This window comes from Colossoma macropomum, unplaced genomic scaffold (genome assembly GCF_904425465.1).
Source record: "Colossoma macropomum unplaced genomic scaffold, Colossoma_macropomum, whole genome shotgun sequence".
In the NCBI taxonomy this organism is placed as follows: Eukaryota; Metazoa; Chordata; class Actinopteri; order Characiformes; family Serrasalmidae; genus Colossoma; species Colossoma macropomum.
Genome location: NW_023494802.1, coordinates 5,768,373 through 5,782,350, shown reverse-complemented (window position 1 = coordinate 5,782,350; position 13,978 = coordinate 5,768,373). Strand labels below are relative to the sequence as shown.

General features: G+C 37.4%; 1 protein-coding gene across 1 annotated transcript; it reads right to left on the bottom strand.

Moving 5' to 3' along the window:
• Positions 1–6,505: 6,505 nt before the first annotated feature.
• Positions 6,506–13,691, bottom strand: ormdl2 (ORMDL sphingolipid biosynthesis regulator 2). Its single transcript, XM_036592168.1, has 4 exons — positions 13,613–13,691; positions 11,928–12,111; positions 10,344–10,495; positions 6,506–7,953 (listed from the first exon to the last, which is right to left on the bottom strand). Exons 2-4 carry the CDS (start codon positions 12,099–12,101, stop codon positions 7,818–7,820), a joined length of 462 nt encoding a protein of 153 aa, XP_036448061.1. The 5' UTR covers positions 12,102–12,111; positions 13,613–13,691; the 3' UTR covers positions 6,506–7,817.
• Positions 13,692–13,978: the final 287 nt, after the last annotated feature.

The following is a 13,978-nucleotide window of genomic DNA, read 5'->3' as shown; positions in this document are numbered from 1 at the left end:
ATGGGCACACTTTTTGTTTATATATTCCTGTACTTACAGACTGAACCCAACACTTGATCCCAACTCTTCTGCTGTCAAGGTTGAGCTGCGTGAATTTTCACTGACAAGGCACTAGGTGGCAGCAAAATACCTCTAAGGATTTTTTAATGAGCGTGACATGACTGTTGGGTGCAAAGCAAAGGTGGGCAGTATGGCAAAAAATACATCTTGGTACTTGAAAATATTAGACGTGTTTCAAAGTGAAGACTGAGGCTGAGGTAGGAGAGACCTGGCTAGAACCAGCTCATCTTAAGTGCTCACTCGCGCATATTCAAGAAAGCCTAAGCAGCCTGGCCTGACATGTCACAGCTTAATGACGTAATGTTCAAGTCTTAATGTTTGAAACATAAATTAAAATTTACATTTCATTACAAACTAGCAACATCAATATCAGAACATTTATTTTTTTACATTTTTATGACATTTATATTTGCTATTTATTTTTTGATATTTCTTGTTTCAGGACAAATAATCTTTTTCATTTTCAAAAAAGCATGACAGAATAAATATAAAGGTCAGTGCTAAATATTTTGTCCAGTTCAGAGGTCAATTTTAGGTAGTAACCATTAGGTCAAGTTTCCTTTAGTTTAGACAGCAACTGGCTACTGTAATAAACTGTCCCAGCAAGTAAGTGTAGCAGGTCAGTCTAAAGGCAGTATGAGGTTTTGTTTTACATCAGAAATGTGACTCTAATGCACCAAAATGTATTTTTTTGGGAGAAAGAAGAAAAAGAAAAGAAGGATGAATGAATTAAATTAATGTTTATGTTGGAATTAAGACTCCATCAATTCAGATGTTCACTATTTAATTACCTTTAAGGCTTAATATTTACAAAATCTGAGATAAAAAGACTTAAAGAACTGCAAGAAGACAGGCGGTGTTTCAGCAACATGTTTTCATGTTTCACAAACTTTTCTAAACTTTTTCCTGCAGTCACTGAGCAGTCTCCTCTTGGTCCTCTTGTGTGTAATCGAAATGCTCATCGGCTCCAAAATAGAACCTTATAGAACTACATTACAGTTTGACTTTGAGATATGACCTTTTTGTTTTCTAGATAGAGTCCAAACATTCAAACAACTTAAAAAAACACCTCATATAATGTTGAGAAGTCACAGAATAAGAATATGTGAATAACTTAATTTGAAAAAAAGATGTAACTTTTAATTCCAAGGGGACTAAGTATTTTTTACACTCAGTGTTTGAAAAAAACCTATTTAAGAAGACAAACTCAAACAAGTGATAAAAATAAATGTGTGAAATGCAATGATGTCATAATGGGCTGCAATCCAATCAGCTACCTGCTGCTGCACGCTTTGCAGGCTCTATAATTGGTCTAAATTACGTCACGCTGTTCTGAGTATATCACAGGTTTCGTCTGTTATATGCTCTGAATATCATCACTGTTCTTGAGCCAACCTGAAAGCAGTTCCTTTCTTTGATTTTCTTTTGTATCCGTCTTCACTGCGTCATCAAAACAATCATTGCTCATCGTTTTTTTACCGCCCCCTCAGAGAAAGCATTGTACCTTGAATGAAGTTGTTTTTTTTTAAAATCCTCCAAATTACTTAAATGGTGAGTTTCCAAGACGCAGACTGAGCCTAAGCCGAAAACTATAAGGGCTTGTCTGTGGTGAATCACCATTGATATTTCAGTATCATCCGTAATCAGGCTTAGTTCATGTGCAGGAAATCAGCTCAGGACGTAAGACAGTTTACTGCATTTTGACATCCACAGTACTTACTTGCATCAGCGGCTGTTTTTTTTGTTGATGAAACATGTCTGGAGGGAGGTTCCCAAAAACGCTCAAGCACTGAGAAGGTAGAGCAAACGTGAATGACTGAACACTTTGTCCGCGTAGCAATGACCCTTTTGAGTTGAGTAGGGGTCGCAATTTCAAATTACCTGGGGGCTCACTGAAAAAAAATTGAAGGGTAGAAAGTTTACTTTTTTGTGAATTTTAACTACATTAAGTTATTCATCTAATATTTAAAATTAAATTTTGGAAAATAAAAAAAAACACATTTATTTTCCAAGTATGAATTTTAACTACATAATATATTGTCGCTGTCCAAAGAAAAAGCAAGTATCTCCAAAATAGTAACTTTATAGGAAAGATCAAAACACTATTTTCAATGTAAGTCATTGTAAAGAGATTTTATTCCAAGTGATTTTAGAGCGTTTTTATTGGTCCATTCATCATGACATTTTCACACAGCGTAAAGGACAGCTGGTGTGTTGAAATAATGTAGAAACATAAAAATCGACAAAAATGGAGATACATGGTTTTCTTTGGACAGCGACAATATGCACTCATTTAAATGCATCTGTAGTGATTGTCTGTTAGCAAATCTGTCACCACTACTACTACCACTAAACGTTATTACTATTAATATTATTATTATTATTACTATTATTATTAGTGAATGTTTATTAGCAATTGTCACCACTACTACTACCACTAGACATATTATAATTTATTATTATTATTATTAGTAGTAGTAGTAGTAGTAGTAGTAGTAGTAGTAGTGGTGGTGGTAGTAGCTGCAGTATTAGTATGTATCCATAATGTTTAGTAAGCATTTTAGTTTTCAATTAAATCAAGTAAAATTACATTTAACAGTAGAACTATGGGGGACTCATTGTGATAGTATTGGCATTTCTTATGTTTACAAAGTAATGGGCAGTTAATCAGCGTTCTCTGTGGATTCATTTGCTAACTTATTAATTTAATTATTTAATTATTTCTGACATGCTGTATCTACGAACATGACAATTTGGCCTCCTGAGAGGAAAGTGTGCTGTATCGTTTCATAGGTTTTCATTCTGGCAGCTAAGAAGTTCTAAACTTAAAGGAGTACGCCATCATTTTTCCAGCCTAAGCTCTATCTGCGGTTTCTTCAGCATGTGGTCATTTATGATAGACAATAATTTCTTCGGAAAGAACAGGAAAAATTGTGACTTTAAGCACTCTTATCATAGATGCCAATGGGCAGGTGCTTAAGTGCCCTGCTGACAAAAACAGCTTAGACCGTCATGAATTCTGTGCCAGTTTAGCCAGTCACCCTGGATGACCAGCATACCAGCATCCTGACACAACTGGTTTTACTGATGATCAGCTATGCTGGGTGGTCAACAGGCCAACGGCTATTTTACCAAATACAAAGTGTCACCTGGTAATTGGCCATATGCTACAGATGGAGATTATGTTAAAATGCTGGAATATTCTTTTAAGTATTTGCTGCAGCTACAGATGCCAAGTGGTTAGTGACAAGGGAATCCTCTCTGCCAACAGTGATCCCAGAGGAAACCTCCACATTAAACTAGCGAGGGGGCGTTGGCAGGAGGAAACCCAACATACACCCACCACATACACAGGGCTCAGTTCTGTGGTACTTGTGTGGGGGAGCACAGATATGCTCCTGGATTACCTGTGTAGGCCCACCTGTGTGCCCTAGGGGAAATCCAGGCGTTTTACATGCTGCCTACTCAGGGGCTAGCCCGATGCTCGCCAGCACTGATGGTTGTAGGGGAATCCCCCCTCCTCCCTCCACGGATGCTGGCTATAGCTTACGTGTCTCCTGAAGCGCAGCTGGGCCAGGCAAGTTTATCAGGGAAGAACATGACAAGAGGAAAATGAGTCCCCTCCGGCCTCCCGGATTTGCCTAGTGTGTGAAGTGCAGTATCTGTTTATCAGGGAACTACATGCAAATTCTCAGTCCACCGGACTACTGAAGAATCTTGCCGGTCAGCATGAGAGTGCCGATGACAGCAATGCAAACAAAATTTGCATCATGCGCTGAGCTGGCAGTGATGCTCACAAGGAAGTGAGTTTCATCAGCTGCCGACAGTTCTGAATCTCAGCTGGGAGGAAAGCAAAACCAAAAGCTGAGTGACATTCACTCTGGGGACACTCAGCGGAGCACAAAAGACTCAGTGTGGCACATTTCTGTTTTCCCACCATTCCTGAACAACAGGCCACGAGCAGAAGAACTCCGTCGGATGGCTGAAGGTCACTTTCCCCGCAGCATTTGAATAGAGGTGTCGGGTTCGAGGTGGTGGGCCAGACAGGAGTGTTTGAAGGGGAACTGAGTCTGCTGACTGTACACGCTTAGGGGAAAAGAAGTTTGGTTTTAATACTGCACAGCACAGCACTGTGCGTGTGTACAGGGACTTCATTAGTAAGGAAGAGGTGGAAGTGTGATAAGGCTGATGCTCCTGGAAGAATTCACAACCATGTGAAAGAGCCAAAACATAAAATGGGGAAATTAAGCAAAATGCCCATTTTCTAAAAACCATCAGGCAGTTCCTCAAAAGCAAGGGTCTCTGACTGCTGAGACAGCCTCATAAAGCCTGTCACATGTTTATAGTCTGTCCTTAAAACATGATATATAAACACGGCATTTTTCTGCAGGTTTTCATGCAAAATTTCTATTTATTTGCTGACTTTAACATACTGGAAACTTTTTTCATATACACTGGACTTTTGTACAGGCCACATGTATGTAGGTGTCTGTGTGTGTGTGTGTGTGTATTTCGCTGTTGTCAATACAAAACCTTATATCTCCAAAATGGTAACTTTACATGAGAAAGAAAAAAACAACTTTACTTTTAATGCAAGTCAATGGAACCAGACGTTTTATGCAATGTAAAAGACATGTCAAAAACTGAAAAACGACAGCAGTGATATGTGTGTGTGTGTTTATATATATATATATATATATATAAATATAGCTTTCATGCTTTCATGACATCCTGTTCTAAATCCATAGGCATTAATATGAAGTTTGTCCCTCCTTTGCAGTTATAACAGCTTTCACTCTTCTAGGGAGCTTTCTACAAAATTATGGAGAGTGTCTGTCAGAATCTTTGCCCGTTCATCCAGAAGAGCATTTATGAGGTCAGACACTGATGTTGGAAAAGAGGGCCTGGTATGCAACTTCTGTTCTAAGGTGTTTGATGTGGTTGAGGTCAGGGCTCTGTGTGGGCCAGTGAAGTTCCTCCTTACCAAACTCACCCAGCCATGCCTTTATGGACCTTGCTTTGTACACTGGGGCAGTCATGCTGGAACAGAAAAGGACCTTCCCCAAACTGGTCCCACAATTTGAAGTGTACAATTGTCCAAAATGCCTTAGTATGCTGAATCATTAAGATTTCTCTTCACTGGAACTGAGGGGCCTAGGCCAACCCTTGAAAAACAACCCCGTAGCATTATCCCTCCTCCGCCAAACTTTACACTTGGCACAAAGCAGTCATAAAGGTAATGTTCTCCTAGCATTCGCCAAACTTATCCTGCAGACTCCCAGATAGAGAAACGTGATTCGTCACTCCACAGAATATGTTTCTACTGCTCAAGAGTCCAGTGGCGGTGTGTTTTACATCACTACCCCCCAAAGCTTGGCATTGTGCATTTTGATCTTAAGTCTGTGTGTAGCTGCTCAGCCATGGAAACACATTTTGAGATGCTCCCAAAGCGGTTCTTCTGCTGATGTTGCTTCCAGAGGCAATTTGGATCTCTTTAGTGAGTGATTCGAGAGAGGATAGTGGCTCCACTCTGTGAGTTTGTGTGGTCTGCCGCTTCATGGCTGAGCTGTTGCCACTCCTAGACGGTTTCACAATAATAGCACTTACAGTTGACAGAGGCCGAGCTAGCAGTACAGAAATTTCACAGACTGACTTGCAAACGGTGGCATCCTCAGCCAGTTTGCAATGTTTGAAGTCACTGAGCTCATCAGTACAAACACATACATACACACACTATATATATATATATGCAAGTTACATAAATTCAGTTTAGGCTTATAATGTTGTAAACAGCAAAAACTAGAGCGCTGCATACAAGAGGAAATTTTCAATCAATAATCTGACAGCATGAACGCTGCACCCTGAGCAGGCTTGACTGTAATAAAACCACAACTTAGCTGTTATACTAATTTAGATTGATAGTTAAATCTGCCTTTGAGGATTCAATCATGACACACCTTTAGATTATGAAAATTATTGTTCTTCATAACTGCCCATATGCTTGAGATAAAGCAGAAAAAGATTAGGCTGAAAAATGATAGATAAGTCCTTTAAATATAGAGGTTCTTGGTTGCCAAAAAACCTATTCAACTTTCTTTGTGGTGGGCTGAGGGCCAAAATGGCAAATCAATATACAAATAAATAAGGTATTTAGATTTCAAGTTTCAAAAATGTATAACATTGCACTATATTTTGGTATTAAAATACATTTAGTAATACTAAAATACAAAGTCAAGAATTTAAAAAGTTATAAATAGCACAGAAATGTTCTTTAATTGGGTGAGGGGGTAGGGTTAGGGTCACTTTCTGGCAGGCCAAATCCAATGTCCTCATGCGCCAACCCTGGCCAGCCCTGCTACAAAACATTAGTGTTATTAGCATCTGGAATTAGACTAATGATCAGTTTGTGTATGCTCTAAATTACTAGACACAGTAAACCATTCCGTTAACCAGCTTTACAAGTGGTTAGAAGTTTGTTTTTATTGCATATTAAATGGCCCCTGTTTTTCCAAAGGAAAAGTCTCATTGTTGATTTTTTTTACAGTAGGTACAAAAGTACTAACATAAGTAATGACAACACTTAAAAGGACCTATAATGGACAATATGTACAGTATATAAATCCCCACTCAAAAACCAATAATATACCTAAACTGATGTGGGGTTTAATCTATCATAGTCATAAAGTACATTTGCAGCAGTTCATTTTTTGTGTGTGAAAATACATAACCTAGCATGTATGGCACCAAAATCAAAACAGCACATATTTTATCATATCTAAAAACTGGAATACATGCAAGACAGCATGTTTTGGGAAAAAGAAATAAAGCCGAATATTACATGGTTTAGAGAAAAGCTGTGAAAATGCTTTTTCCCCCAACAGACATCAGATCATATTTTATTCATTCCTATAACAAAGGAGTAACATGTGGCAGTAATACAGCTGAAAAACCATGGAAATTACCAATATCCACAAAACAGGCTTACAAAAAAGTCTTATGCTTTGTGCACTTAACTCTAACCTTCTTAGTTCTATCATGATTTGAATGTAAGAACAAATCCACAAACTGTTCCAGTAACACATGCAGGCACCACAAATCCATGTTTTTCAATGGCTGAAAAATGCAATAACTTATAAATAATATTTTAAAAGCTGCACAGAACACAGGGTCCAAGACACTTGAGACTGGAATATCAGCATCAGTCTAAAGGTTTCCAGGAGTGACAGTCAGTTTAAATGGATACAGTGGAAACAGTGAATAAAAATTTGGTGACATTGATTCACATTTTGTGATCATTTGACTTGTTGATAATTTGATTATTGCTCCTCACTGCCATGAAAGGTGACTAAGTGAGCAGGTCTTTTGATTACGAGAGAATATTTATCAAAATCAAGCTAACTTCTTCTTCTACTGAAGGTCAAGCAATTCAGGACTATACCAGATCCAGGCATCTTTTCGGAACTCGGGAGTGTTGGAATCAGGAATATATAATGTATTGCTTGATATTATGGAAGGGTGCACTGCCTGCAGTGAGATCTGTTATAACTCATTCATTTAACCTGCATTTGGAATGAATTCATAGTCTGGAATTTATACCCACTGAAATTCTTGGAAAAAGAAAAAACTGTGTAAAAACTAGGTTCTAGGTTGAGAGCCAGCTTGGTGCAAGAAAAAGTATTAAGTTAGAGGACAAACCAATGAACTACATTCTCCTCCACTATTTCCTTTATCTCCTCAAGCCTTTTTTGAGAGTCACCTCAGTATTTATTGATCCCAAACAGACGTACTCCATGGAACTGAGGCAGCTTTGGAAGGAGGACACTGAGGAGGGAGCCAGTGTTGATTAGGAAATGGGTGGCATCATATTTGGTGTAAAAGCTGGCCAGAATGTACCTAGAAGAGAATAAACGTTGCATTTAAAGGAAGAAAGACCTTTTTTTTTACAGAAATTAGCCACAATTTAAATTAAACATCACCCCAAGGAAAGCCTTAACAATAATAGCAGCATGCTCCTCAGTCCAATGTGTTTTGAATGTGTTTTATGAAACACATTTAGTGCTGCATACACTATAACATTGAATTTTTTATTATTGCTGGGAAGCATATCATTTTTTAGCATCCAGCATACTTGACATTTGGACTTAAAACCAGAGTTTTTTTTTTAATTAACAGGTTTATTATAACCAGTGTAGCAAGGCAAAGCTGTGCCCTGTGTTTACTATGTGTACATTTGCATGAAAACGATTATAGTCTCTGGGAACTACCTGAACTTCTGCATGAAGGGCTCCTAAAAGGTTAAACAATCTCCATTCATAATAATAAACCAAGAGCCTTTTAACACAAAGCATGCACAATGATTTACATTACTGTATCTAAATGAGCAAATGCAGCTCTGATCGACTCTCCAAATCAAAAAACTGTTTTTTGATGGATAAAAACACAAAGTTTGTGTTATAGGATCCCAGCTAAGAAGCTGCAAACATCACATGTTCATGGGTCTCAAAGAGTGGTGTTCAAAGGGAGTTATGACAGACAAACCACTGCTGTTCAAAACAAACTCTACACTACGTAATTCAAAAGTGTTCAAAACTTTGTCTGGTCACTGTACATACACAAGAAATGTTCTGTTTGGATTATACTGAGGATAATAAATATGGATTTTAATTTTAATCTTGCAGATTTTATGTGCCTAATCACAAACATCAAGTAAAGTAAAATCAACTGAAATGGAAAAAAATGCATATATATATATATATATATACATACACACACTGTTACGCATAAATAAATATAAGACTCTACTTTCAACAAAATAAACAAATATCATTAATGATAACAGTTTTGTAAAGCATTAGTCTATTATACTAATACAAAGCATAATTTAAAGATTACTGGACATGAAGGTCTCAAAATTAATCTCAAAATTTGAGTCTGTAGAAATAAATATCTACTATGTATTTTTTACCTTTTACAAAAGGGAACTTCTAGAAGGACATACATTCAAAAACACTTAATAATTTGGGAACAATGGCCCTCATTCACCAATATGTTCAGTTTTTTCTTAAATGTGTTTTTCACAAAGGTTGTAAAAAAAAAAGTCTATGTCAGATACGTGACGTGTTCTTAAACCGCAGAACTGTTTTCAGTTTTGTGCTCGAGTGTGTGTAGATTCTGTTCTTACCTAAGAACAAATCCCAAATAAGAAAACGTTGGTGAATGTCAGAATCTTTGTGAAAACTGCGTAAGTGGTTCTTAAGAAGAAATTTCTTTTTAAGAACTGTTAATGAATGAGGCCCAATGTTTCATTTGGTCTTGGAGATGGTGTCCCTCTGTCTCTCCAGCTGCCATTTTTGTTTTTGTTCAAGAAACCTTCTAATAAATGACAAACTGAAAGAAAGACTGAGTTCTTTGAAAACGCATGAAGGAAGTATGGTGACGGTCCTGCTTCTAGAGCTAGAATACCTGTGGAAAAATGCCCAGTATATTTGATTTTTGGAATGAGGAAGTTATATCAGTTTATCAAATCCCATATCATGACGACAGCTCCTAATACTAGGGATGTGCATTCTCACTAATTTTGATATTCAAGTAACAACAGTAAATGAACGGATAATCTGTTAACTGTAGGGAATGAAAAAACAACGCAAAAACAAAGACTTTGGCTGAAACAACTGACGTTAATGCTGTAAGCTTACCTTTTTAGGTGACAGCACTAGTGGCAAAATTGTGCCTCATGCAGAAATATACATTTGAAAACATATTTTAATGTTTCAAAACAGCCAAGGTTTTCATGTGCGGTGAGTAATAGAGGGTGCCTCAGGTGAGTTAATGAGCTAAAACTATAGCTAACTGGTACAGAGCTGGATGCTGATAAGGACACCTCGGGTTCTTCTTGTGTTCTCAACAGACAATGTGCCAACATGCTATTTGTCAGAGATATAAGTTTTATGCCCTTAACAACACATCCTTGGCTACGCACTCACATTCAAGCACTCGTAACAAGGTATTATATAATTTGGTCTAGATATTTTTTCAGTCTTACTGTAATGAAACACAACGAATAACCAGATAGTGATTTCAATACTAGAATACTGGAGTAGTTAAACAAAGATTCAAGTACCCAAGTCAGGAGGACCCACCAATCTGTTTATAGGCCTTGGTTTGTCACCAAGCTTCTGTCATGACAGATGCCAATGCTTTTTAGCTTCATTATTTTGATGAGTAAAAGCAACAACAAAAATAACAGCAACAAAGAAAACAACCTATGCCAATGTTTAACTCACAGCACTATGGGTGAAATGGTGAGGAATTTTCTTGACGATGTGAACTGGACGCCATAGTCCATTTGTTCCCAGTGAGTGAGCAAACGGGCTTTACCCTGGTCAGGCGTCTCAAAAGGAGTACCCTTCACTGTGTGAAGGAACACATACATTGCCTAGAGAAGAAAAACAGTCACAAGAGAGTTTCAATCAAAGTCATTTGATATAATGTTTTAAGAGTTGATTTATTAATCAGCACTACCGTTCATTACTATCTAATATGTACTTAGGGATATATGATACTGTGCAAAAGTTAAAGAGAGATTAGATCTAAAATAGTCCACTTAAATAAGGAAAGGGAACGTTAAACAAAAATAAGTGAAAAACAGAAGTTTCCAAAAGTGGAGTTCAAACATTAAAATTAAAAGCTACAGAGATAATGGGACTCTAACAACCATGCAGGACCTGCTAAACCACCAAAACTGTCCCCATCAGATAAACAGCACTTAAAGCTTTCATCTTTGAGAGAGAGACAAAAATCAAGCTCCAGTCTTGCTGCAGATCTGAAAAAATCCATAGGTGTTTCTGTCCATCCTTTCACTGTGAGAAGACAACTCAGCACTATGAGTCTAAAAGGATGTGTAGCTGTCAAGAATACCTCACTGAAAAAGACAATTACCACTAAAACACTGAAACTGGACATGTGGAGGCTAAATTTCTAATTGGTAAAACTGGGATTGTGAGAAGTAGAAAATCCAAGAAACATCTAAGACTAAACTTTGGAGGCAGGGAAACATATGCCTGCAGATTTCTATGAAAAACTATAAGCAAGTCTCCTGAGAAGAATGAAAGCTGTAATAAAGGCAAAGGGTGAACAAATTAAATAATGTTATTGATAATGTGTTTTAATCAAAGATGCTGCAGTTTCACCAGAGATTTTTTTTTAGATATGCAGAGTAGTTCTGGTTTCACAAGCTCCCTTTACGCTGTTACATTGTATGCAGCTGTTTTTGTATGTTATTGGACAGAGCACCAATATGGTTGATGCACTTTCCTTTCATACTCTGTGTGCTGTCTACCAGACGTCTAGCATCTGACCCAAAAAAACCTAGGGAAAACCGAGAACAGGCTGCCCATCAAAGAAAAACAAAACAGGATTCCAGAAATGAATGAAGACTGGTGTGCTGTTATACAAAGTGTCAGGGAAGTTTTTTTAAAAACAGAAATCCCCAAAATGTATAACCAACACATTTTGCTATTAAAATGACTTTCAGAACAGTATGTGTATTATCTTATGCACGCACTGTTTTTTTCTTAATACAATGTTGTGATAAGATTGTAAACTGTGATTAAACATAGGGTAATATTATCACGATATTGTAATATTTATACTGGCACATGCCTAGTGTCCATGCACAAGAAGATCACATGTGTATAATAATATATAATATAGTAACTGTAAACCTACAAAGTGGACCTATATAGTAAGTGTTTCTAATAAATTGGCCTGGTACCTGGTTTACATGGTACACATACCTAAGAAAATGGCAGCTCAATGTAATGTCCCCATCAACAAAAAACTTTTGAAGTAAAAGTTCGTTGACTGACCAGATTGTGAATCACGTTTGTTAGGGTCCATACTAGTGACACACTGAAGAAAGGGATGCTAAGCAAGACGATGTGCAACACGATGGTCAGCAACAGGTACGTCAGCCAGATTCCTCGGCTGTTCATCACCCGGGTGTTGGGATTCACTTCGCTGTGAGCTACGCCCACATTCATCCTGAAAGAGCTGAAACAGAAAGGGGGGGGTGTAAAACGCATGCACACAGGCTGCAAGTAACTTATCGGATCTTACATATTTATCTCAAAAACCATGAACCAACACGTCAGAGATCACAGTTGTCGGCGTTTTACATTTCTTGTTTTGTGTCACCAGAAAAGTTTTACATAGAAGAGCCCCTGTTCCTTTAGTCATGGTCCTAACAGTGAGAAGTGTTTGGGTTCCTTTTACTGATGGAATCCAACTCCAGTTTCCAGTGACGCATTACTGACGTATTACTTTATTATTTTCCTTTTATTTTTCATGTAAAAATGTATTATTTTAAAAATTTAGTAACAAAACAGAGTGCATTATTATGAAAAACATTTGAAACCTAACTTCTTTTTTATGTTTTGTCTTTCTGGCTTTCGGCCAACCACAAACACCCCCCACCCCTCCAAGACAAAAAGTCTGGGCAGTCCTGAGTTGGAGTAACTAATAAGAGGTCAAGTTTCCCAGACCCAGAATAAGCCTAAAACTAAATTAGTTTTCAATGGTGGTTCACCATTGGTACTGCAAATTGCACATTTATATTAAGACTAGGATTATTCCACGTCCAGGAAACCAGGTTATAGTAACTTATAGTTACAATAGAGTACTTTGTTATTGTATTTAGAGTATTCAGAGCAGAGGTAGTTGGAGTAGCCTAAACCCAGCCTCAGGCAAAATGATTACATCTGTGCCACAGTCAAGCAAAAGTAGAAATTCAAGTTAGAGTAAAAACCTTTCCAAAAATTAAAACAATGTAAGTGCTCAAGGAACTTCTTAGTATATCCAGTACATGTCATCATAGGAAGGGAAGTTTGTTAGGCTCTATTAATCTTTTTTGAACCTTTTGGTCCAAAATAATATAATAAAGCTCCAACGTCAACTGTGTGTCCACCTTTAAAGTTGCATGCTGTCACCATCTTTATAGAAAGAAATTAAACCCAAGTAATTATGGACAAAATGCAAATGACTGAAATTCTACTTAGGTGGATTTGAATTGAAGTGGATTACTCACAAATACACTTAAGTAAAAGCATCATGACACTCAGGGAAGCACAAATGAATCAAATTCACTTGAATAACTTAGCGTTAGATGGAGCTGAGTAATGTAATCCTACCACTACCCACCTCTGATTTAGAGTAAATTAGTACGTTAGCTACAGTTAGTTAGAAGCTATATGGGAAGTAGTTTAAGTATTTAGAACAAATAAAAGTTATTACATGTTTTATTGTTAAATATTTAGATTAGTTCCCGGTCCTTCTATCAGGAGCTGTTACGCGACGTAACCTAACTCTTAGTTAACCTAGCATAGCGGCGTCTGCTAATGCTAGCTGGGAACTTCTGAACAAACTGGTTCAACCTATCAGTAACAGCTGCTACACCGGCTTTCGTGATCACATCGTGCTGTAAACATGCGTAGTAAAGGTTATTTTATTTCAAAACGAGAGAGTAAAAGCGAGTAAAACTGTATGAATTACTTACTAAGGAATGTTGTCATATAACTCAACTTCACTGTAACCAGGAAATCGCAAATTTCCCCATATAGTCCCGCCCCTCGGCGTTTCTGATTGGTCGATTTTCCCCGTCTGGCTCCCACTCCGCATATTTATGATTGGTTAGTTTCTTTCATTTGACCCGCCTGCTTGTGTTTTTGATTGGGGGCCTTTTATTTCTCACTGTCAAAAAGTAGGCTTAATGTTTTTGGTTTATTCATTGTTAAACGTTTATTTCATTATTTTCTTTTTACAGTATGTTTGATCATACACTTCTATCCTTAATGCACGTTCGAATAAATTCCTATAAAAATGCTCCATCACTTTCAAGATAAGAGGCCTGTTAGTAGCATTT